General features: G+C 49.1%; 1 protein-coding gene across 3 annotated transcripts in view; it reads right to left on the reverse strand.

Moving 5' to 3' along the window:
- Nucleotides 1-26,729, reverse strand: part of PAX5 (paired box 5) — a 194,733-nt gene that overhangs the window by 149,280 nt on the left and 18,724 nt on the right. For all 3 annotated transcript variants that reach the window (XM_053908105.1, XM_019454478.2, XM_053908106.1), the window contains exons 3-5: nt 25,461-25,658; nt 17,744-17,808; nt 14,187-14,315 (exon numbers count right to left, since the gene is read on the reverse strand). In XM_053908105.1, the coding sequence (XP_053764080.1) occupies nt 14,187-14,315; nt 17,744-17,808; nt 25,461-25,658 (392 nt within the window). The remainder of the gene's footprint in view (nt 1-14,186; nt 14,316-17,743; nt 17,809-25,460; nt 25,659-26,729) is intronic.

Below are 26,729 nucleotides of genomic sequence, written 5' to 3' on the forward strand. Positions count from 1 at the left end.
TCCATTGTCTCCCATAAACGCCCTCCCCACCTTTGCAGCTTGTCTACTCCTTAAGGCTATGTCTTGGGAGAGAGGTTTGCAGGTTCTTAACTGATAAAACGTGCCAGCATTTAAAAGATACAAACCTGACCAATCATCCTTTTCAGAAAAGAGATGTTAGCAGAACAAAAGTACCATTCAAGAGTGCTGGATGGCGTTGTGTCTCAGACAGAAAGGAAACGGAAGAGAGAGAAGATGAGGAGCAGGGAGGGGGGCAGTGGAGAGGGGGGGAGGAGGGAAAAGGAAGGATCCGGAGTTGGAAGGTTTGTCTGGGCTCAACTGAGGACCCAGAGGGGAGGGACCTGATCGAGATCACACAGCAAGACAGTGGCTGAACTGGGGTCAGGAACCCAGGCTTCTCCACCCCATGTCAGTCTCATCCTGCCTCTGCAAGCTGTCCTCATCCACAACTCGAATTATTAGCCTTTTGGAATACAGAGCTAAAGTTCTGCCAGTGTAAATTCTGGTGGGTATGTCTTCCTTTTTCTTTGGACCCCTTGCCTGAATGGTCCTATCATTAATCCTAGCAATATAAATAAAATAATTATTTAAAAAAAAAAAAGAAAGAATGGGAACACAAAAAAGCTGGGAATTTAGAAAACTGTCAACAAGGTCATCAAGGAATCTGAATTCAGGGTAACAACTCTGCTTCGATGATAGAAATAATAATAGCTATTTTGAAACTTGCCACATGCCAGTGCCTAGTGAAATATCACAAGTAACATTTTTTAATTGCCAGGAAAAGCCAAAATTATTATCCCCTTTGACAGGCGAGGAAACTGAAACTCAGAGAAGACCCTTGTCAAAGCTCACACAGCTGGTACCCGGAAGGGCTGGGTCCAAACTCTAGTCCACCCGCTGCACTACCCAGCTGTGGTTTAAAGCCTATGTGTGATCAGCCAATTATTGCGCTTGAAACTGACCAACTTGAAGGTGTGACAAGAAAATGTGCACAGCGGTGCTGGGGGAAACCTCCGAAATGGGGCACCTAATTAATAAAGCAGGCTCTGAGCCAAGGTCGCCCCCTGTGCTCAGACTGGCAGGAGGACAGGATGGCAGAAACGGACGGGGCGGCGGGCGGGGCGGGGGAGGTGGAATTGAGAGCTGGGGGAGCTCCCACTGATGCCATCCTTTGCGACACCATATGAGAGGAAGATCAGGATGGCGACCACCCAGGTGCCAGTCCCAACACTGCCACTGTTGAATGTTGGGGCTATGTGACCTTGGACAACTTCCCCAATCTCTTTGAATCTCTATAAAACAGGGATGATAGGAGTACCTACCTGGTGCCGTGGTGGTGAGTATTAAATGCATTAATAATTTAAAATGCATACAGTAAACAGTAAGTGCTACCCGTTAGAGTTGTGCCGCGTTGTAGTTGCGATTTGGGGCCATACACTGGAACATATGCTCAGGTGTGGCAGGCAGGATAGGGGCTGAAGGCACCAGCACGCACATATGTGTGTGCATGCGCATCTGTACACGCGTATACGTGTATTTAGACCAAGGAGCTCCCTTCCCTTCTGGAATGGTTGCCATGAGATCCTTTCTATGGGGCCAGACAGCAGCGGCTGGAGGACAGAGGCTTTGGGGTCAGGCAAGAATGGGTGGATGTTTGATGTGCAAGGCTCTGGGTTCTACACAGCCGCCAGCATCCACCGACCAGATGGGCTCCAGGCTTCTATGTCATCCAGAGTCCCTATTCAGTACATATTTGCTACCATGAACCAGTCCCTGTGCTGGGTACTAGGGCAACAGTGATGAGCACTGCAGACACAGTCTCACAGGGCAGACAATGACCAATGTGGTATTTTTATCAACAGGCAGGTTCTGTGTGCTGAGGGTGGGGCCAGGGGAGCCGGCAAGAGTGAGCACCAAGGAAGCCCTCGCTTAGGAAGTGATATTCATGCTGGATCCTAAAGATTTGGGATGTCACCTGGGTAAATGGTGGGCAAGAAGGGACAATTTCCCAGGCAGGGAGAGCAGCACCATAATAAGAGGCATCCTTTATTGAGCATGTATCACACACAGAGGCACTTTACACGCATTACCTCATACGATCCACATAACAGCCCAATCATAGGCATAATTTGTGCCCTCATTCTATATATGGGGAAACTCAGGCTGAGGCTCAGGTCAAATAACTTGCCCAAAGTCACATGCGTAGGCATTGGTGGAGTCAGCATCAGAGCCCCCACTGCCTGATCCTACAACCCATGCACAGAAAGCTTAGGCTGCAAGCAGGAAAGAACAAGACATGGAAAGAGGTTTGGTGTGGCTGGAATAAGCATGAAAAAAGGAGGGTGGAGAGAGATGAGGCTCCCGAGATGGGCAGGAGCCTGATCACGGAGGGCCTTGCAGCCTTTTTAAGTCTGCTGGGCTTCTGAGAACAACAGGCAGAGCTGAAGAGCAAAAGCCCTTTAGGTGAGTCACTGATCAGAACTATTTCAGAAGTGCATCTGGGGCTGCTCTGTGGAAAGTGGACTGTTTGGAGAAGTCAGAGACATTGGAGGTAGGGACCCACTAGGAAGCTATAAGCAATAGTTCAAATGAGAGAGTGCTTGGACTGAGGCAGTAGCAGTGGAGATGGAGAGAAATGAGGAGATTCAAGAAAAACAGTGACCTTGAGCAGCACCTGCCATAAGGCCTTTATTGGTGGTCACAGGCAGAGGCACAAACTTTCTACACTGTAAGGATTTGCCTCTGGCCAACTTCAATTCCAGGGGAAATAATAAATAGCAATCTTCTTTGTCCTACAGGACCAAAAAAGATTGCAAAGTCTTTTCGAGGCTGCTACTTTATCCAAAAAGTCTGAGGGAGATGTTACTATAATCCCCACAGATGGGAAGGGACCTGCCCAAGGTAATACAGCTGAATGATCCTGAATTTAACTCCATCTCCCTCCCGTGTTCCCTCAGGCATACCACAGAATGTCAGAGCCCAAAAGACCACTAAAACTGCCTGTTCAAATCTCCACATTTTGACATGCAGAAAACAAGACTCAGAAAGAAGTGACTTGGCCTGGGTGGTTCAGTCAGTTAAAGTGTCTGAATCTTGATCTCAGCTCAGGTCTTGATCTCAGGGTCATGAGTTCAAGCCCTGCACTGGGCACCATGCTGGGTGTGGAACAAAGAAAGAAGAGGAGAGAGAGAGAAGGGGGGGGGGGGGCAGGGGGGGAGGGGCTAGTGAGCGAGGAAGGAAGGAAGGAAGGAAGAAAAAAAAGAGAGAAATGACTTGCCCAAGGCCACACAACCAGTAAAGGCTTAGAATAGACCCAAAGACTTGACTCTCAGAAAGGTTTATATCTAGACATCTGCACCATGGAGTTGAGGAAAGACCAGACTGATCTGCAACAAGGATGGTCCAGCCTCTGCCTGCCCTGACTAAACGCTTTGAAAGAAGTCTCTAGGAAACAGTCAGCCTACCTGGCCACCGCCACCCCCCACTGAATTACAAACTCCCACATGGCCATTACACACTGCCCTGTTACCCCTCTTGTCCCCAACCCTGGACAGCAACTAAGCTGTCTTGGGTCAATGGTGCCACCTGGTGGCTAGTACAGGGAAGTGCCTGACCTTCTTGTCGCTTTTCATCCTCCTCCTTGAGTTTCTCCAGGGGCCATGGTTTTGTTTCCCCTCATACATAGCTCAGTTCATTACACTACAAGCAATCTCTTTCTCATATGCATCTTCTCTAACACCTTTAAGCCCTGGTCTCTCAGTTCTTCTCAAATTACCTTAGGACACCTCCTTCTCCTCCATTTTAGTCCATTAGTCCAAGGAAAGACTAGTACAAGTAATAAGCTTGTACCAATGAAGAGGAAAACTGGACATTCCAAAGTGAAACTGTACACACACACACACACGCACATGCACACAGATGCACACACACCAGTGCCCAACCACTGGCATTCCAGAAACATCTAGAAGCGCCTATGGAATCAGAACAGAAATCTCCCGTCTCAATTGCCTTTCAGACCTACTTTTCCTCAAATAGCAGGAGTTCAGATAAATACCAAACCTACTACTTTATTTCATTTTTTTTTCATTCCTATTCAATATTATTACCTGGGTTTTTTTTTTCCCACCAAAACTATGCCCAGCGTGAGATCTCAGGGATCTGCCAGCTAGTGCGGAGCTGAGCTGGGTTGGGGAGACGTGGTTGGGTCTCAGAATGCCCGCTCTCCAGTCTCATAGGGAGCACTGGGTGGCTGCTTTTTACCCTGAAGAAAGCCTGCTGGAGGGAGGTCAGACATCAAGCCCTACAGACATTCTGCTGGCAATGAAAGAAACCTCAGTAGCTGCGCCTTTCTGTGGGAGCTCACACTTGGGAGAGGAGTAAGCACTGCATACCCAATGTGCTACAGGAGGATTTCCAAAGCCCAGCATGTCTTGTTACTCCCCCCCCCCCAGCTCAAAGACCTTCCATGGCTCCCCCTGCCTTCAGGAGCTAAAAATAGGGGGAACTGATGGTACCTTTCCTTTTAGTAAAAACTATTTAACTGCTTTCCCTCTCTGTATAAGCGATAAGTAAGCAAGCTCAGAGTCCCCAGTAGCCTGAAGCAGAGATTCTCAAAGTATAGTCCAGGGACCCCTTGAGGGACCCCAAGACCTTTTCAGGGGGTCCTGTGAGGCCAAAACTATTTTCATAATAAATCCAAGATTTTATTGGCCTCATTGACTCTCACCCTCTCACAAGTACACAGTGGAGTTTTCCAAAGGCACTAGGATGTGTGGTATCACAGCAGCTTGGATAAGGAAGCAGATCTGAGAATCCAGCTGTCTTCTATTAAGCCAGACACTAAAGAGATTTGCAAAATCATAAACCAATGCCACTCTGACTAAATTTTTTGGTATGGAAAATATGATTCTTTCTTATTTCAAACACATTACTTATGTTACTTGTTTATTACTATTTTCTTTAATTTTTTAATGTTTATTTTTGAGAGAGAGAGAGAGAGACAGAGCACAAGCAGGGGAGGGGCAGAGAGAGAGGGAGACACAGAATCCGAAGCAGGCTCCAGAAGCGGGGCTCAAACTCACAAGCTGTGAGATTATAACCTGAGCTGAAGTTGGATGCTTAACCGACTGAGCCACCCAGGCACCCCTATTATTTTTTATGAATTAGTAAGTAAGTATTTAAACTTTTATGTTTTAAACTAAAAACTTCTTGGGGTCCTTGATAATTTTTAAGCATTTAAAGGGGTCCCAAGACCAAAAATTGGAGAACCATTGTTCTAAAATACTGCAACAGTATTTGAGATGGGACTAGGAGAAGCTCAGAATCTTGGTGCCACAAAAAAAAACCTTAGGAATCCCTTGATCCCATATCATAGATGAGGAAATAGGCCTAGAGAGAGGAAGGGATTCCCTCCAAGGTCACCAGTAAGTTAGCCACAGAGTCAGGAAAGGGGCCCAGAGGTCCTATCCCCCTCCTTCCGGGCTCCTGCACCTGCCTTATAAGCCTCTAGTAGTTTGGAGCCCTGTGAAGCCCCGAGCCTCAGACTGTGGCCAAGGTTTAACCATATTCCAAAGCCAGAGAGAAGGGACTGTGGGATTTTCTGCCCCACAGGGCAGCAGACACAGATCGGGGAAGAAAGCCAGTGGGAGCCCGTCCACTGTGGAGACTCTATCCCTTAAGCTGTCCCCTCAGCTGACCCCAGAACTCTTGTTCTGGCTGACCTCAGAACCAGCTCCCTGAACTGAGATCCCTCACACTCTGTCACCCTATCCTTTACATTCCCTAGGGTTCTCCAGAACACCAGACCACAGACCATGGGAAGGGGAGCTGGGGGGTGAGAGGGGAAGGTGTGGGCAAAGCAAGCGTGAAAACAGGGGCAGGGAGGGGTGGAGGGGGTATTCAGTGGTGCTGGCTCTCACACAGGCTTTCACTCACTGAATCAAAGTGAAACTCAGGGACCCGGGGGCCAGGAGGAACTGAAACTCGACCCCCCACACACACCCAAGGGACAGGCCCTAGGCACTAGGGAAAGGCCCAAGGAGCCCTTCCAACTGGCCACCTGGCCTCAGGTCCCCTGCTTTACCAAGAAAGTCTCTGACACTTCTCAGAGTGCCAATGATGACACAGCCAGAAGGATACGGAAAGTGGCCAGCCAGGTTGGGAGATGGAAACCTGGGTCCCTATCACCACTGCCACTCAGCACGCCCTGCACGCCCGGAGGCAAAGCCTGGGACCTCTGTGCCTGTCTCATCTGGTAGGTGTGGACTGAATGACCTCGATTTCACTGCTCTTCTGGGCTACGGGAGGTGTGGCTCCTTGACCTTGCCCTACTGCCGTGCCTTACCCCACTCACCACTGGCCTAAGAACCTGACTGCCTACTTCCCTGACCACACGCACACGTGTACACACACACACACACATACACACACACACACAGAGCTCCATTGGGCCAGGTCATGGTGCTGCCCCGCACAGGCTTTAGTTACATCGACTGGACTCATGCTTGTTCCTCCAAGTCCACTCTAGGACTCCAGAAACTCAAAGGCCTTCAGGTAGAGAAAAACAGAGCACGAATAACTGAGAGCAAGTTGAACAGGGAGCAGCCTGAGGCCCACAGGCCCAGCAGCCACAGACAGTCATGGCTACGTGGGAAAGTCTGCCCAGTGTTGCCAGATTGGAGTTTTGGGGTTTTTTTTCCCCCAAGAAAAGCCAAACATCCACATATGAAATCTGATTTTTAAATGTCGGTAACTAATCAAAAATTACTTTAACTCCAAGGCAAGCCAAGTAAAGCATGACTGCCAGGCTGGGAATTGCCACCTGGCTTCTAAGCGATCCCCCTCCCAGTGGGAACCTTGGTTCTGAGCCCTGCACAGATAGACAAAGAAAGAACTCAGAGAAGGGCCCCCTGCATGGGCAGCCTGAGGAGACCTCCAGGGGGGCACCTCATGGAGGGCTGGGGAAGGGAGGCCTGCCCTGGTAAAGCCCCAGGAAAGATGGAGACAAAATGCTAGTCACTCCTTTCCCTCTCTGCAGAGGCTCTCTGGCTTCCAATGCTCCATCCTGGGCCTGGCTGTGAAGGACTACTGGTCCAACACTGAAAATCCCTGCAGGGAGTGGGCTGGCTCTGGGAACCAGGCCAGGCCAACAGACCAGCCTCAAGGACAGCACTCCTGTGGGAGGGCCCCCTGTGTGGATAATGGCCTGGAGACAGGAAAGCTCAGAGAACGCACAGGGAGCAGAAGCACAGAAGGGACAAGGAAGAAGAACGGGAGGCAAGGCAGGAAGGGCAAGGCTCATCGTCAAGAGTTGAGGTTCGCCCTGGGGATGAGTCAGGGGTCAGAGCCCCTCTGTCCCAGCACAGGCAGATGAGGTTCCTGGTGGCTTTCAACAGTGGGGGCAGCAGCCGGAAAGGAGAATGGGAGAGAAGGGACAGAAGAAACTGAGAGTTGCCACATCAAAAGGCAGCTGGATACCAAGGATGTTCTGAAGAGTCCATTCCCTCCCTCTGGGTTTTCCAGATTTTTACCACGTGACCTGGTCAGACCCTTTCTCTTCTCCAAGTCTGTTTTCTCCTCTGGATAATGACTGGAATGACATGTCCCAGATGTTCTCCAAGGCCCTTCACTCCAACAGGGGAGCCCTGAGGTCCAAGCTGATGACCCCACCCCCAGCCCTCCCAGGCCCAGGTGCTCTGCCCTCTGCCCTCCATCTTGGAGCCTCTCTTGTGTACCTAGGGCCACTCTTTGTGGACTGAGACTTAATCCTTTTACTCTTTTCCATCAGGGGGCTGGAAGACCAAGGTCCTGAGGAAAGGAAGCAAAGGAAAGCAAGTGGCCCTTCGTCTTGCTGCTGACACCTGGGGGCACTGTTGTTCAGTCTCGATGCCACAGCAGAGGCCTTACAAACAGGAAGACTGCGGTGGGCAGATCCCTAGTTTCAGCCACCAAACAGAAGGCTAGCGACTGCTTGACTTCAGCCTGTGACTGGCCTCACACCCTCCAGCCCCACTCTCCTCCGTGGCCATTTATTAAGCACTTACTATGACTGGCCCCTGGGGCTAAACCCTTTGAGGGTATGATTTCATTTTATCCTCACAATAACCCACAAGGCTTGTGCTACGGATATTTTCCAGATGACAAAGTGGAGGGTCAGAGAGATTAAGTCACTCGCCGAAGATTTCACGCCAGGAAGTCCTCATGTTGCTCTGTCCCTGGCCTGTGAGCCTGTGTCCTTGCCTCAACACCTCACCATCTCATCGTGGGCTCTCCAGAGATGAGCGATCTGTGGAATCAAGGGCTGCCGATAACTCTTTTCACACATCCATTCCCTTCTGGCAAATCCGAGAGGGGTCTCTGCACCTTCGTCCCCAGCCTTCCATCCCAAGCCAGGGAGCAGCAGATAGGATGGGAGTGTCCAACAAGGAAAAGGGTCCTGATAGAAGAAGATCAGGGTCTGCCCGTGGTGGGGGAGGGGGTCGGTCTGTGAGCTTCTGAAAGCCCTTCCCTCCCTGCGTGGGGTCCCATGGAGGTCTGCAGAGCAGGGATGAGCTGGGGCTCCCAACCTGGGAGAGAGAGGAGCAGAGAGTTGGCAAGAGGGCGAGCAAGAGTGAATACAAGAAAAGAAAAAGTGACTGAGCATGTGTGAGAGAAAGAGAGAGGAACGAGAGAGACAGAGAGGTGTGTGTGTGTGTGTGACAGTATGTATGTGACAGTGTGTGTCTGTATGTGAGAGTGTGTGACAAAGACAGGGAGTGTGTATGTGTGTGAAAGAGTGTGTGAGAGAGAGCGGGTGTGCAACAGCGTGTGTATGTGTGAGACCGTGAGTGACAGAGTGTGAGTGTGTGTGCGTGAGAGAGAGGGAGAGAGCATGCACACTAGACCAGACAGAAGCAGACAGAAAAAGTCTATTAACAGGACACAAACAAAGGCAGATAACACTGGATAAGATGCACCCCCGAGTGAAAGACATGAGGAAGAGACAGGCACCCCCAGAAAGGGGTAGAGATAGTCATGACAGGAGCCCCTCCTAAATGCCCCCCAATCCTCTCCTTGAGAGTCATGCTGGACTTGGCATTTCTTGAAAAGGACAGGCCACCTAGGGATTTTGGATGCCTTTCCTGTGCCCTCTTCAGGCAGAGAGAAGCCGGGGGACAGAAGGCCAGAAATTCCACCTGCAGTGTACCTCTACTGCTCACAAAGGAGCTGTGGCTCCCACAGTCCGCACTGGTCCTGGACTGGGCAGCCTTCTGAGCTAGTGAAAGGGATTCTCGCTCAGCTGACCTTGGTGTGCTCATCAGAGCTTTTCAAATTCTGGGGGTTGGAGAGGAGGGGGGAGTCAAGGGGACCTTAATGGGGGCCCTGGAGATAGATGGTGGACAGAGACCCCACCGGAGATCCAAGGCCCAGGAAGAAACACAGGGTCTGGGGCTGCCCTTTCACCCATGGCCACTGTTCACAGCCGCTCCTGCCTGGCCCAGTCCAGCCTCCTAGTGGGGGAAGCACCGCATCAGGCTCTGTCCCCCTGGCCCAGTGGGATTCCTGAGGCCTACACCAGAGACTTCACGAAAGCTCTCAGTACCAGCCACAGAACTCCTGAGCACCTCTGGGCACTGTGCCTTGTGCCAAGGAGCTGACCAGGGAGAGAAACGCACGCGATGTGGCCTCTGCCCAGTCAAGTCCATGTGGACGGCCACCTCAGAGTCAGGTGGCAGAAGGGAAAAACAAGTAGGGAAAACTACTTGCAGACATAGGAGGTCACAGAAGCACCTGCTACCCAGATTGTAACAGGTCTCAAAGTCATGGGATCCAAATCAGAATGCCTTCTTTGGCTCTTCTGCCTCTCCTTTGTCTAGTCCCTGATCACACATCTGATGACAGGGAGCTCATTCCCTTCCCAAGCTAATGCTTCCATCCTTGGCCTAGCCTGGCTGTTATCTGAAAGCAGTTCCTTGCACTGAGCTACAATCTGCTTCCCGTAGCTTCCCTCAGCCAGCCCCAGCTCTGCCCTCAGAGGCCCCAGGGCCTTCTCTGCCACCTGAGCCGCACACAGCTCATCTGAGATCAGGACACAGCGGCCACATCCCCAAAGCTGATCTTGGAGGCAAATGTCCCAGGGGAGAGTCCTAGAATTTTTAGACCAAAGGGGCCCCTGGCAATCCACTAGTCTAACAGTGCCCTAACTTTTTTGTTTTTGCTACAGAAGTCTTTATTCAAATAGAGCTTTCTGTGGAAGCCCAAAATACCAAACAGAAACCCTCCTGGTTGAGGAGATTGCCCACTCCCCCTCCTTACTAACTGTGAACCCTCCACAAGCACATGACTGACCCATTCCACCAAGAAGCACTCTTCTTGAGCAGCTACTATGCGCCAAGCACTTGCATCAAAGCCATATCATCCGATACAGTGGCCACTCAGCACACCGTGAGGCTACTGAACGCTTTGAAATGTGGCGGGTGTAACTGAGGAACTAAAATTTAAATTTCATTTGATTTTAAAAACAGAAGCAGGGGCGCCTGGGTGGCTCAGTCAGTTGAGCGTCTGACTTCGGCTCAGGTCATGATCTCGCAGTCTGTGAGTTGCAGCCCCGCGTCGGGCTCTGTGCTGACAGCTCAGCCTGGAGCCTACTTCGGATTCTGTGTCTCCCTCTCTCTGACCCTCCCCCGTTCATGCTCTGTCTCCCTCTGTCTCAAAAATAAATAAATGTTAAAAAAAAAAAAAAAAAAAACAGAAGCAGTATAAACTATTTTTCCCTTGATAAAGGGCCACCTCCTAGGAGGAGCCTTCCTGGATCCCTTTGGTCAAAATCTGCCCCTCCCTGCCTTGCTCTTCTTCCCCTCTGGTGTCACCATCCATCACAGCACCATCTTACACACTGACCATTGGAGGGACTTTGGGTTTGTCAGTCCTGACCCCAGTCTGTGAGCTCTAGAGGGCAGGCCCTTTGTGACTAGACTCTGTAACCACCCACCCCTCTCCTGAGGCCTGGGCATGAGAGTGGCAGCAGGAACTGCCCACAGGGCAAAACCGAAGTCCTAGCTGGAGATGACTGCAAAGTAGAATCCACCTTGCAGAGCCTCAGTCGCCTCATCTGAGAAATGGGGGTGAGGATTCCTCTTGGCCTCTTCCTCTTGGCCCTTTGTGCCTCTCTTCCTCATAGCTCTTCCCTCAGGCTGTCAAGGGCTCCTGTGAAAAACAGTGCCGTGGTCTTCCGCAAGAGGCCAGCCCTCCAGTGCGCCCAGCAATGCTGGTTTCTGACTTCTTCATCACGCTCTTGGCAGCATCCAACCTGCTGACCAGTCCCTTCTGCTTGAAACTCTTCCTCACACTGTCCCCAGGCTCTGCCCAGCCCCAGGCTGCTCTACCTCCCAAGCATCTCTTTGGAGGGACTAAGGGTAATGAGAGCTGGGGGCGGGGGGGGGGGGGGGGGGGGGGGGGGGAGGGGATTCCAAGGAACTGGGGCCTTCAGGGCCTCTCCAGCTGCTCCCAGCTCCCCAGGCCACACCAGCTGTGTGGCTTTGACAATGTCACAGAACTCTTTGGGGCCTCAGTTTCCTCCCCTATAAGATAAGGGTGACAATTTCTGCCTCTTTAACTCCCCCTGAAGCCAATGCCGGGATCCAGGGAGATAGGGAGGGAGGGAGGGAAGGAGGGTGGGAAAGGGTATCCGGGAGCACTGGGGAGTAGTCCTTCAAGGCAGTTTGCTGATGTGAACAAGGGCACTTCTGCCCACCTCTCTGCTTTAACACACTCCTGGTGCTGCAAGGGGAGAAGGGGCTCTGGTTGCCATTTGGGGCTCCCACTCTTCCCAATCCTGTCGGCTTCCAGGACCATCAAATCATTGTCCCTTAGCCCCCGGAAAATGGACTAGATCACTTCCCAGGTCTTTCTGGAGATCAGTACTTGATCTCAAAGAGTATCCAATCCTACATCTGATCCTTGATGCTCTCATACAGCAGCTCCAGCCCATGGTCACCTAGGCTCTACTTACATACCTCTAGTGACAGGGCACTCACTACCTACCAAGGTAGCTCCCTTTGCCTCAGACCACTCTCATATCTACAAGTTTTTTCTTACACTGAGCTGAAATTCTGAATCTGATGCAGACTGGCCTTGAAGGCCAGACAACAAAGTCTCATTCCTCTTACCTTCCAGGCCAGCTCTCCAAATATTTGAAGGCAACAGTCCAGTCCTGCTCATTCTTCTCTTTGTTGTATCGAAACAACCCTAGAGGCTCAAGGTGTTCTCCAGGGGCTGTAATATCCAGATCCCCGCCATTCCAGGTGACACCCACCCGGACACATCTCAATCTGTCACTGTCCTTCTTAAAGGTCAATACCCCAACTGGGCCACAGTCCTCGAGAAATGATCTGATGGCACAGAGCAGTCTAGACCAACAACACCTGCATTCTGACCACTCGATAGCTTTTTTAATTTCTAAATGTTTATTTATTTTGAGAGACACAGTGCGTGCGAGCACAAGGCAGGGAGGGACAGAGAGAGAGGGAGAGGGAGAATCCCAAGCAGGCTCCGTGCTATCAGCACAAAGCCCCATGTGGGACCCCATCTCATAAACCTCAAGATCATGACCTGAGCCAAAATCAAGAGTCGGACGCTTAACCGACTAAGCCACCTCAATGCCCCCCACTCGATACCTTTTAAAGCAGCACGAGAAGCTGAACAGTGGCCGATGAGCAGAAGCTAAAAGCCAATATAATGCTCCACAAACACAGTAAAACAGCTGCCCCTCCCCCCAGTGCTCCACAAACACAGTAAAACAGCCCCCACCCCCTGCCAAATCAGGACCTGTTTGGTGATAGACATCAAACTAGATTTTTTTTTTTTAATTTCTCCAAAAGTCTGTGCCGGGATCCCTCGGCCTGTGAGGGAGTCTCACACAACCTGCCCCTCCACTGTGATCAAACACAGCCGGGCCCCAGCTTGGGCACATCTGCTGTGAGTGCAGGTGACAATGGCAGAAAAGATGACAGCACCAACCCCATAAACCAACAGAGATGGTAGGCCCACTGCCTCCTGCGGTAACACAGCACAACCGCCCACTGAGTTAAAGACTTCTGACATCTGCTCCGAGTGTCTAGAACAGGGGAAAGGGGTGAGGGAAGTTCCAAAGCCGTGAATCATCCCCCCCCCCCCCCCGGCGCCCCCACAGCTCCAAGAGGAGGCCAGAGATCCAGCTTCCACACTGCCCAGAACACGAAGACCACAGGCCAATCCACCGCTGGGTCGACTCAATTTTCTAGTTACAGATCTTAAGTACTTAGGCATGTGCTCACGAGAACACACATCCCTTACAGGGAGCCGAGAAAGGGAATTGTGCTGAGGAACAGAATAATTGAATCAAGATTTCTGTCACGCAGCTCTCAGGCCCTAGACCATAGGCGTTTTTTTTTTTCCCCCTCTCCTGGAGAAGGTCTTACAGACTCCCAGGGGTTCGTTTCTCCTCTCAAACCCATTAACGTCAGCTGCACTGGCAGCCCATCAGGGAACAGAAACCCAGGTTAAGGTAGGCCTGTGTGCAGGACAGAGATGGCCGGCTCCCGGGACCCAGGCAGCAGGCATACACAGGGGTTCAGAAAAAGCAACTGGGAAGATTGTCATCTTTGTAATCCCCAGGAGGCCACTGCACTCCTTCCTTCCAGGCCCAAGGGCAGAGATGAGATGATTAACTTCCTCAGCCCCCCACCATCGCTGCCTTCGTCATCATCATCGGAGGCCTTCTGGGAGAGCCAGCTGGGAGAACCCACCTGCTGACCCCCTCCGCCCAGGTGTGCGGCTCTCACTGCAGGGCACCCAGCACGCCCTCGGCTCCCAGGCTCCCCAAGAAAGGAGACAAAAGGCCTTGCACTGTACCCTGCACACCGTGCCCTTGGGCATCAGATCTGCACACAGGTTTCTTACAGACCACAAAGCTCAGAACACAAGGACTCTGCCAGGCCCTCTTTCCTTCACCCAAGTGGTGAAGATGAGGGCAGACTAACGAGAAATCTGCAATCCCAGCCAGTACCCTGCCTGCCTGTCCCAGGGCACCCAGCCCCTTCCCGTGTCCACCCGCCCTGGGGACTCCCGGTGCTCATCAGGCATCTTTGTTTCTACTCCTCACTGACGGCCCCACAGCAGATCCCGTCCGGTCGGGTCGCCCCGGACAGGACCGCAGAGGCATCTCTTACCTTCATCTCTCTTGCGCTTGTTGGTGTCTGCGCTGGGAGACGTGATGCCCAGGATACCGCTGATGGAGTACGAGGAGCCGGCCGAGTCCGTGCTCACCGACGACACCTGCGTCACGGAGCCCGTGGACACTGTGCAGAGGGAGAGGGGCTGGTCAGGGCCCGGCGGGAGGGCTGTGGGGGGCGGGCGCTTTGCCGGGCAGCCGGCCAAAACAACAGCACTCACCCTACACTGGGCTGGATGCCACTGTTTGCGGAGCAGCGGGAGCGCGGGATGCAGTGAGTGTTCGCGGAGGACACCCGCCCTATGACAGCGTCTACACCTGGGCGATGGGGGCAGCCCTCGGGGCATTTGCCCCGGTTTTCTGCTGCTGGGGGGATGCAAGGGGGAGCACAGGCAGCTAGGAGGGCTGACGGTGCAGAAAGGCACACAGGACAGCGTGAGAAGAGCAGTAGCTCAAATCCTGTCCAAGAATGCAGGAAGCAGGGGAACGGCAAAGAGAGAGGGGGGAGCTGGGGCCTACCACCAGCCAGCCTAGACCACTCATTAGGCAGCTTCATTCCCTGCTTACATATCCACCCATCCACACGGACATAAATACCTGCACACTCATACACTTAGCCAACAAAACTCCAAATGGCAAACTGTTCCTTCTCTTTATAGTTCCTCACTGTCTTTTCTCCTTCTAGTTTACCTGGATTTTCACATTCAATATTAATTATGTAATAATGATAAGCTATATAATAGAATATATATTGTGCACATATAATATATACTGATATGTATAATATCATAATGATAACTGATGTTTTCTGAGAACTTACTCTGTGCCAGGCATCATTGAGGCATTATTTTATTTAATTCTAAGAACAATCTTGTAAGGGAGGTGATGTTGTTATCTCATTGGAAAGGTAAGGGAACCCAGGCTTCAGGAAAGGTAAGCGACTTGCCCAAGGCCACAGAATCCAGAAACTGAAGTCTGAACCCTTACAGTAATCTGCCCCTCGTTAAGTAATAATGAAGAACAATAATACGCTTCACATTAATGCCTTGCTTTTCATTTGACGGTTGCAACAATGTCAAGTGCTGTTATTTATACTCCTGGGTCAAAGGAGGAAACTGAAGGTGCCATAAAGTGAAGTGATTCGCTAAATGTCATCTAGCCAATAAGCAGTAGCACCAGCACTTGGCCTCAGGTCTACTGACTTAAAGTCTTGATTTCCCCTGCCCAGAAACGTGGGCTGAGCTCAGTGACTTATTGTGACTAAGGCCAGGTCTCTACATTCCTAAGGATAAGAACAGGGGAGGGGAGGGGAGGGGAGGTTTTGCGCAAGTTTCACTTTAACTCCTAACCCCAGAGTCCAGGGGAAAAGAGCAGCCAAGTCGGCAGGGTCCTCTCAAGCTGTACAGCTGAATTTCCATTTCTGGGCTGTGGGAATTCTCTCTTGGTTCATTAAAACCTACAAACCAATCTCTGACACATTTCCTTGGGCTATAACTAGCTGGAGGCAGGTGGAGCCGCCTTTGACTCTAAAGTGTAGGAAATTACTAGAAATGGTGGTGTTGCGTGAGAAGCTGTTTGTTGCTTTCCTGGGAGCATATCCAGCTCTTGCTCCTACAGACCTAGAGGGAACAGTGCCTTTCTTCTTATATCTGAGTTAGATTTTAGATCTTCCTTAGGAGACACAGAAGTAGAAATCGTTAACTTCTCTTTTCCTTCACCAGAAGAAGCTCCTCAAAATAGATTTATGCAAATCTCACAACCTTTTCTGTATTAAGGTGCAAAGAACAGAGGAAGAAAGAAGATCACACGTCATTTGGTACTTTAAAAACCAACAAGCACATATAACCAAGGCTCGCCATGTTGCTGACAGAGCCAGCGATAGTTCTGGTTATCTTGTGATTGTGCCAGACTCCAAAGACCCAGGTTCCAATTCTGGCTCCGTCACTTATGAGCAATGTGACCTTGGGCTAGTTATTTAATCTCTCTAACTTCCATTTCCTCACTCCTCAATAAGTCTGTAAACGATAAAGGCCTGGACGCATACAAGGTACATTTTTTTTATAAAACTTTCTGAGACAAAGCATTCTGCTGACCTACAAGTAGAATTATTCCTCTAACCCAATTGCAAGAATATTATCGGGTATTCTTAGTCTCATATTCATTGCTCCGTCATCCGAAATAGTTAAAGCTACAAGGGAAATCTCAGCCACAAACATTTCCCCAGGAGCCCTCCTCAACCCTCTTCACACCAGCTCAACAGAGCTGGTAACAGTTCCCTGCCTTTGGCTCACACAGCATCCTGTATTTCCTTCTTGAGCCTTATCTCAGTGTTTTGCAAACTTCTCTTCGTTACATTCCCCTATTAGACCGAGAAGCCCATGAGAATGGAGATTCTGTCCTGCCTCCTTTATAACACTAGTCTCCATGCAAAGCAGGGGCTTAGCAAACACTTTTTGAATGGATTCCTAAATAATTATTTTATGGAAGGGAGGAACTCTCTCTTACCTTTATCCACAGAGGCAACCATGGTGGATCAGAACCTCAGGGAGCACCTAGTTTGCGCACGTCAGTCCGCAAATGGGGAAACTGAGACTCGGAGAAGTAAAGGGACGTACTCACTGGATGAGTTAATGGCAGAGCTGGAACTATAAGCCTGCCTCTGCCCATCCCCCATCACTGCGGGGGGGGGGGGGTTTCTTCAGTTAAAGAGGGAGTGACAAAGGTGGGGAAACATTACACAGTCTGAGGCATTATTAAGTGACATTGACCGGGACTATCAGAGGCTTACTGAACTGAATGGTCAGCACTTTCTTATAGTAGAATAACTTTCCCCCCAGAGGTGTTCCCTTTATCCCAAGTGGAGAAATAATATGTCTTAAATAGACACATGTCATTTTCATCTCACAGTCTTTTTGGGGAAAGGACAGGCAAGCGAAACTTCTGAACTCTTTAGTAGTTGGAAATAGGACCCCCAACCCTTATAAGTCATGCTCACTCAGACTATCTCCCATGAGTATCAAAAGCCCCACTGGCAGTCCTCGACAGTTCATGGAGTACATGAGATTGAAGTGAGAGAGAGAGAGAGAGAGAGAAAGTTTGGGAAGTTTTGCCACATCTTCACTCAAGACTGCAAGTGCACAAAGAATTGTAGAAGGGCTGGTTGATAGAAGAAAAAAACACATTCAAAACTACTTACTGACTAATGATGCAGAAAATGTTATGAATAAGTATCCCTTTCTTGATTTATTACTTTAATTATCTGACATTCTATAGACCCCCATTAGTGGATTTTTTTTTTTTTTGGCTTAGATTTCAATTTTCTGTCTCATGGTGAAAGCTATTTATCATAATAATCAGTAAAATTCAAAACCTTTTAGCAGTATTTATAAAATTCATTTACCAGGTTCAGCCCTTGGAGAATGACAAAGAAGGCGCATTAGTACGTGTGCCGAAGTGTTTTATGCAGAATTATCTGTCCATAAGAATGATTAAAAAGTTCTTTAGAATATTTGGAGCCCATTAGATTTTTAAATTTTTTTAAGAAGTTCTTCTTACCTATGCTGTGACTGGAAGCTGGGACCGGCTGGTTCGGGGGTTGTTGTACTTTTGTCCGGATGATCCTGTGGACAATTGGGGGAAAAATTAACGGCTATTTACCACCACGGAGAAGAGATCTCAACCAGCTATGCACAGAAAAGGCCTGGCAAGCTGGGGCAGACGAGGAGGGAGGTTATGACCCCAGATTGGGAGTGTAGGGGGTTAGCAGCACTATGGACTAGTCCCAATTCAGCCCCTAACTCCCTGGGTGTCTTTGGGTAACTTGTTCCCACCCCTCTCTGGGCTTCAAGTACCTCTTGTGTAGAAAAAGGATGACACATTAATGTTACAAACAGACATTTTTTTCTCTGGAGCAGCTCCAGTTCCATAAGGAACTCCCTGAGGGACGCTAATAGGGACTTTCTTCCCTTTCCTGGACCTCTGCCCACCCCGCCCCTCGGTGGAATGAAGGGACTGAACCAGGTGACCTCTCTGTTCCCTGGGGGCCCACGTGCTCTGGTTTCTCTGCAGGAGAGAGCCACAGGAGAGAGCCACGTCCCCACCCATTAAAAATTACCAAAGGAAGCAGATGCATGTTGCTCTGAAATTAGAAAGGGTTAAAGTGCTGCCGGGACAGGCCTGGCTTTGCTAAGAGGAAGCCTCCAAAGCTGCCGTGTACAAAGCCACATGGTTAGGCTCCAATAAGGCCAGGAGCCGGGGGTGTGCTGGCCTGTCTTTCCAGAGACCTTGCCCTAGTTCTAATATGATGAACTTGATTGTGACCCTGGGCAAGTCCATTCTGTTGCAGGCCTCCATACAATGAGGCAGTTGGAACAGACCACTCTAATTAAATCCTTTTTTGGGGAAAAAAAATCTTCAAACAAAGCCCACTGTATGAAAGGGATAATAGTGGTACTGCTTTTCCTTTGCCCCGGCAGCTCTGATGTTCTTCTGTAGGACCTTGGGCTCTGAGAAGCTTAGCTTATAAATTTCTGTCTAGAACAGCACACTCATATGGGTCTCCCCCGTGAGACCCCAAGCCCTGTGTGTCATAGCGCAACCAACCAGGGCTGGGTCCAAAGTCCCTGTGGGATCTGCACGAAAGCTCCTTCCCTGAGAAGGGAAGCTTCTCCCTTCTCATTAGGGAGAAGGGTGGGTGGTAACAGAATGTTCAGCTTCTTTGGAGACGTTCTACTCCAGCCTCCAAGGATCACCTTTTAAAAGAACAGTTATTAGGGTTTTTCTTAATTATAAAAGTACTTTGTGCTCATTGTAGACTATTAGGACGAGAAATACAAAGAAGGTATCTAAAATCACATTTCGATGTACCTCCTTTATGCTAACATTCCTACGCATATTAGGAAATACCCATTTCCTTTAACAAAATCAAGATTAAATCGCGTCCATGGTTTTGTATCTGGCTCTCTTCACTCAGTGTTAGGTGAGAGGCTTTTTCACATTCCAGACCGTTATTTCTGGAAGTTCAAGTTTCAAGCTGCACTGAGTCTCCAGCTTGTACAAATGGAGAGGAGTAAGGATACCCTCATGGGTTATGGTCTCTGCCCTCAGAGATCTCACAGCTCAGTGGCGGGCACCGAGGCCCCTCAGCATGCTCAGCTGAGAGCCTGAACGGACATTTCTGTTCACACCACACAGCCCAACCACAGGTCCCCTGGAGTCCAGGCCCCTGGAGCCCCCAGGGCCTTTTGCCTTTTTCTTATGAGTCAGCTTAAGTGTTACTTCAAATGCATTCAGGGTTGGTTTGTTTCCTCCAATATTCAAAATTCTTATTTTAACTAAACAAACATGGAGCATATTGACAAGGACCTGGGAGTGAGATAGTCTTTTGGACCACCTGGAATTAAGTTAGAATCTGATCTAATTTTTGTATTTGTGTGTATGTCACCTTTTCCAAGGATACATGTGTGTTTGTCTACAGAGATATAGCTCAATGTGAGTATCTGGCTATACAGATATAAATACAGTTTACCTATATTATGGGTTATGTACATATAAATGTATGGTAAAATATATGAGAACTATTTCTCATATTTATTTCCTATAAAGTCCTAGCTTTGCAGAGTATTGCTTGGCCATTAAGTTTGTACCTAGGCAGAGCAAAGAAAATTATGTTTTCCTTATTTTTCTTTTAAAATATTTATAAGCCATTTGGTAAAACATTATTAATTGTTACAAATCATTAAGAGGCCACTGCAGCATACTGATTAAAACCACAGGCTCCAGAATCAGACCACTAGAGTCTGAAACCCAGTTTTCCAATTTGCCAGCTGCATGACCTTGAGTAAATTAACTCCTCTGTGCATCAGTTTCTTCATCTGCAAAATGGGACCAAGAATCATTCCTACATCATAGGGTTATGATGAGAATGAAACTAATCAATTACTTAGAATAGCAGCTGTTGCACAGTAAGTTTGCTATAAATGTTAGCTGTTATCTTCAGCAGTATCTTCAGAAAGATTAAAGACCAGCTTCAACCTTAAAAGGTTCATATTTTCTACAAATACCTTAAAAACACATGAGATCCCCTTGGGAACTAGGGAGGGGAAAGTAGCCATCCCTACACCCTATTTTAAGGCTATAGAGGAGCTGTCCTTTATAGGCAAGACCAGGATTGTAGGGAACCCTCCAAAGCTGTCCCCAGGGACAGAGATTTTGCCCATCTGCTTGCAGCAGCTGCCAAAAAAAAAAAAAAAAAAAAAGGAACAAAGAGCATTATCTTCCACTGAGAAGAAATGGTAGTGGGAAGGACAAGACTAATTGAATCATAGCAATTCTAAAAAAAAATTTAAATTAACAAGCAATCGTCAAGACGTGTCACAGTAAGAGTCATACTCCGGACCTCTTCTAAACCAGAGACAGTCTGGTTACCTGGCAGTTAACACTAAAGGGTTTTGCCTTTACTTCGCTGAGCATGAGCATGATCCTGGGTGCCATGTGAACATCCTAGATGGTCCAGCAGAGAAGGGAATTCAACAATCCACCAATTCCTGCAAATGAGGACACCAAAGCCCAGAGTGCTGAAGTGACTTGCCCAGGGTCACACAGCAGGTCAGCCCAGACTCCCAGCTCCCATGCTCGAGCAATTTCCTTTGCACCACATTCAAAAGAAGTGGCCCCTCTGCTAAATATTTCCTATAGGAAACATAAAGTCTATTTGGATTCCAAATCCATTTAGAAACTGAGGGACTAAACTTCAAGGGCTTCAGGTATTACAGGCATTTGTAAGGATCCTATTTCAACATCACCCTCACTTCTTTGAAAGGCTAGGTCTTCTCACACACATATTCCTCCATCCCCGCCCTCCATTACACAATTACATTGAAGGAGAAAATCATGGTGCCTTTAAAAAAGAAATAGGAAGACAGGGCTGAAGATATACCCACATCTACTGCACTGGTCAAACTGCCATTGGTGCAGTAAGAATCTTGGGTCATCAGCTGTGCTAAGAATCCCAAACCAAGGGTCCAACTGGGCCATGCTGGGAGGGGGCCCACAGGTGACACCCAGGCCAGCAACTGATGTGGAGAAGAAAGAGGGGAATGGGTAAACACTCTCAGAAGTCTTGCTGCCCAAGTTCAGATTAAGAGTAGACTTTACAAACTGTCATCCCCAGGCCACATCAATTCCTGAGTGAGTTTTGTTTGGCCTGCACAGTCATTTGTTTTATTTGAATTAGTTGCCAATAATTGTAGGGTGGGAGCTTTTACATAAATACACGGATTTGTAGCTTCCCTTGAAAAATCGAAACACCTAGCAATCCTGATCCCACGTTCTCACATGACAACAACCAATCGTTGCTAAGTGGAACCGTCCTTCTAACTGGGAGTGCCACTCGCAGTCCCCACCACTTGGCCCCTGATTTAGAGATCCAGGACTGGATCGGAAGGAAGGCTCCATTACCGGCTTCCGTCAGCTCTTGGACAGTCACCTCCCACTGACACTCGGGCTGGATTCTAAGAATCCTTGGTGCAGGTCGTGCAGCACCCCCAGCCCTTTTTTGTCCTTAGGAAACCACATAAACATGATGGCTCGTGTCCCAGCAAATCTCCCACATGCTGAGCAGAACAGGTTCCGTGTCGCTGAATTCTGTGTCAGTCACGGGTTCCCAGGCTGCTCTCCCAGAAGACAGCAGAAAGGCATACACTGGTAGGGGTGGATAGTGGAGACCACACTGCTGCCACCGGAATAGCTACAAATCCGGCCACCATTCCCTCCTTAGCTGTGTGAAGTAGGGGAAGAGTGAGAAGTTGCCCCCGGGGAGGCAAGAGCTGGGAGAGGAATCTGTGGACGCTCTTAGATCATGATCATGTTTTGCGAGACAGTTACTTGGAAACTGCACCCGTTTGAACGCAGCTTTGGAGAGCAGCTTTGCCTTCATATGGAAAATAAAACTGCACGCAGGGATGGCTCAGGTTTTCTTGGACGGGGCAGGGGGAGGCGGGTGGCGGTGGGAGGGAGGCACCAACAGTGTCCTTGTTCATCTGCATTGCTGGCTTGGTTGGCTAAAGACACAAAGAGCTCTGAGTGAAGTGCCACAGTGTGCCCCCAGAGAAGAGCCCCCAGCAGGGTGCCCAGGAGAGGGCTGTGGGCCACAGAGGGAGCTGCAGACAGGCAGCAACGCGCAAAGGCTGCAAGGTGCGTGGACATGGTAGGAATGACCATTTTACTCCTCCTTGCCTCTTTGCTCTCGGATCCTCAGTTCTGTCACGGGTAGAATCCTACAGGGCAATGGTGGAAAGAGACAGGCCCTCCTCTTACTAACATCAGGGGACCCGGACTCTACTCCCATCTCTACCTCAAAATCATCATTCCTCTACACCTCTCTTCTGGGCCTCAGTTTCTATACCTGCCAAAGAACAGAGTTAAGCCTCGAGGGCTACAGGAGACGACAGACCTGAAAACACCTCAGAGGCACAGCCACCGCTGTGAACACACAAGAGCCCCTGAGGCTAGCCATAGCCCCAGCAACCAGCAAGCAGCCGCCCAGCGCAACTCCAAGCACAAAGCACCAGCTGGTCCACGGCTTCCCTAGACACTCGTGCAAGTCCTGCCTCACGGCCTCCACTGCTCCGTCGGGCCACTGTGCTCTTTTCACTTCGTATCTTCCTTTCAAGTAACTTACGTTTTGACTTAGACTTACTTTATGAGGCAATACGAGTTCTTTACCGTAAATGGGAGGGATACTTCATAAAGTTCACACTCACTGGCTTGGTGTTCCAGTTATATTTTTCTAAAATACATTTAAAGCAAATTCATCATAAATAGATGACCGTTTTCATCCTTGTATTACAGAAGATATAAGCTGGAGCCCTGCAAATGAGTTATGCTCGTCCTGTAAGGCATTTTTTTTTTTCACTGAAATTCATTGCCACCATTTAATAATATGGAGATTTGGAGGGCACCTGGGTGGCTCAGTCGGTAGAGCGTCCGACTCTTGATTTCGGGTCAGGTCACGATCTCCTGGTTAGGAGACTGAGCCCCGTGTCGGGCTCTGAGCTGACAGCACAGACTCTGCTTGGGATTCTCTCTCTCTTTCTCACTCTCTGCCCCTCCCCTGCTGGTGGACTCGCACGCTCGCGGGCGCATACACACTCTCCCTCCAAATAAATAAATAAACTTAAAAAAAAATCCTGGAGGCATTCGGCTGGAGCTGAGAAGCACCTACCCCTTCAGTAACTCTCGTGCTGTCTGGTTTCCCCCAGACCCCACCTTTCCCTATCACCTCATACCTAGCCTTCTTCACTTGTTACATTACTGCCTGCCAACAGCAGGCATTAGGAGCTTGGGACCCCCACAGGCAACCCAGGGTTATCTTTCAAACCACCAATTACACGTACACCCTACATTGGGAAATCTGCGGGCCCCCAAAGCCTGACCATGGGTTTGGTGGAGGTTCCTCTGAAGAGAAGGCTTCCGTTCCCCCATTGCTATAGGCATTGTATGCCTTACTCCACACAAGGGCTCTTGGAGACATGGGAGAAAGTCATGTTGCTCTGTGTGACGGTAATCCTGCAACGTGCCAGAAGTAGGGGACTCCCAAAGCACACTGGAGCCCCTCATAACCCAGAAGAACAGAAGTTATCCCCCTCCCCACCCCAAACCCACCACAACCGTTGCTATCTCCTCAGCTAATTCAGGTTGACCAGAATTCTCATGCATGCCTGAATGCCATCCTACGCAAGGAGGCCCTCTAGAACAGAGACTACGAGACAGTGTACCTGGTGCCCCTCTCTGTGGTCTGTACCTCACATGATGTCAGGACCAAGATAAAGACTTGCTGAGAGAAAGGAAACAGGCTCATGGCTTATGAAATAGCAGGTCTCAAAACATCAAGAGATGCACTTACACAGTGATTCTGTGCATTCGAGGCATCACAGAAGGAACAACCATCAAGCCCAGAAGGGATCTCAGGGACATTCTAGTCTGACCACCTCTTTCTGCCGGGGGGTGAGGGGTCTGCTATGCCCGGACAGGCTCTGCATGGACAAGGGTAGTGTGTGACCTTAGAGAAATGGGAACCATTCAAGTTTTCAGTCAGCTGGTTCTCTTTTCTTTGTGGAGTTTAGAGAACAATCATTTCTGTTCACCTCACAACTTCATCCTTGACTTCTATAGGTTTAACGGATTTGAGACTTTGCCGTTTACAATAGAAAATTTTCTTTTAAAAAAAATTTTTTTTAATGTTTATTTATTTTTGAAAGAGAGAGACAGACAGACAGAGCATGAGCCAGGGAAGGGCAGAGAGAGGGAGACACAGAATCCAAAGCGGGCTCCAGGCTCCAAGCTGTCAGCACAGAGCCCGACACGGGGCTCCAACTCACAGAACATGAGATCGTGACCTGAGCCAAAGTCGGGGGCCTGCCCAGCTGAGCCACCCAGGTGCCCCTATAATAGAATACTTTCTTTCAGAAATTTTTGGAAGCTCTGAAAGCTCCATTAGATATATCCTGGATCACACTTCAGAGAAGGTGCCGCTGTGGCTCCCAGGAAGATCCCATGCCTGGTACTCATGGTATTTCTCTGGTTCTTTCTCTCCATGGGTGACATTGAGGGAAACTGGGGAGAGAGCAGCTCCCTAACTCTACAGCATCTTGGTGTCCTGGACGTCACTCTTGGAGATCACTGACCTACATCAGGACCACCAAGGTTCTGGGCTCTTAAAGAGAGGAAGAGCTTTGTCAGGGTGACACTTGGAGTTTGTGGCAGAACTGGGACAAGGAACCAAATCTCTCAACTTCAAGTCCAGGCTCTGTTTTCCACATTCAACGGCTCAACCTCTGCCCAAACTGGAGGCAGGGATTTTCTTCCTTGGAAGCTCTGATTTATATCAGCCAGTGCGGAGACCCTGAGCACGGGCTGACAAAGAAGTGACATTTGTCAAGGCCTGATCAGAACAGTTTGCTGCTAAGTGTCCCACACACAGAGGCGGCGGTAAAGGGAGAGTGACAGAAATCACTCTGGGCTCAGAAGACTCTCAAGCAGCCTGGGTACTGACATGGCCTTCCCTCCCTGAGCCTAGGACCCCTGCTTACTTTGGAAAGATAAGAAGGGCAACAGCGAGATCAATCTAGCCCCATTAGCACCCCTCTGTCCAATAACCCCTAAGGGGCCTGGATGAATGGAGAGACCAGACTTTTAGGAAAGGCACTCACAGAGCCTCCAGGATGCCCCATTCCCCCCGATCCCTAGCCCCCCACAGGCACCAGCCCCTCACCTGTTGATGGAACTGACACTGGGCACCGTGTCATTGTCACACACCCGTTCCGCCAGCAGCCGGTCCCTGATCTCCCAGGCAAACATGGTGGGATTTTGGCGTTTATACTCAGCAATTTTTTCCACCACTTTGGGCGTGGCGACCTTTGGTTTGGATCCTCCAATTACACCAGGCTTGATGCTCCCCGTCTCATAATACCTAGGACCCAAGCAGAAAGGAGCTTAGCCATGAGGAACCAGCAAAATGGATGTTTGCAACAAAATAGCTACTCTGTCCAGAAAACATCCAGATCTGTGCTGTCCAATTCAGCAGCCCTAGGCTAGCCATATGGGGCTTTGGAACATCTGAAACATGGCTCATTTGAATTGAGGTGTACCGTAAGCATAAAACACACACAAGATTGTCAAAATTTAGTATAGAAACAAGAAGGTAAAATATCTCATTAATAATTTTTATACTGGTTATAGGCTAACGTGATCACATTTTTCATATACTGGGTTAAATAAAATATATAAAATCAATTATACCTGTTTATTTTTCCTTCTTTAATATGCTACCAGAAAATTTTAAATTTCAAACGTGGCTCGTGTTATATTTCTATTGGACAGTGCTGGTCCAGACACTATGCATTAATTAGTTAATTAACTATCACATTTATCTATCATTTTACAGTTTACAGAAAACTTTGAAGTCAGCTTTCCCATTTGATCCCCACCACAGTTCTAAAGCACATAAATATTTTGAATGAATAAATGAATGAATAAGTGCATGAACAGGTCCCCAACTACAGGTATAAAACAGAGATCCATGAAGGTTAAAAGGCTTGCCCAGGGTCACACAAGGTCCATTGGCCAAATCAGGACAGTGGCCTGGCCCCCGAGCTAAAATTTCCCCCAGAAAGTTGGCTTGTACCTTTAATTTACCAGTACTCCCATCCCCTAGCAGATTCCATCTGCATTCTGTGACACTATCCCTTAAGTGCAACTTTTTTTTGCCATAAGATTACAATGATAGCCCTAGCCTAAAATGAAAGGAAATGTTGGATTCCAGAGTTAACTGGAAATATGTGTTATATACAAGTCAAAACCCAAGCAATCAAAAAAATAAATAAATAAAAACCAACCACAAGTCACCGCAGCTCTTCCAGAGACCTCCCCTGAGGTAAATCGCTGTTTCTAAGGACATTTCCATGCTATCAGCTCTTCCTCGTTAACACAAATAGGATGTCAGGGTTTTACAGTAAAACCGAGACCGGGGAGAAGAGTGCCG

The sequence above is a fragment of the Panthera pardus genome, unplaced genomic scaffold (genome assembly GCF_024362965.1).
Source record: "Panthera pardus isolate Hobbes unplaced genomic scaffold, ASM2436296v1 HiC_scaffold_20, whole genome shotgun sequence".
Lineage (NCBI taxonomy): Eukaryota > Metazoa > Chordata > Mammalia > Carnivora > Felidae > Panthera > Panthera pardus.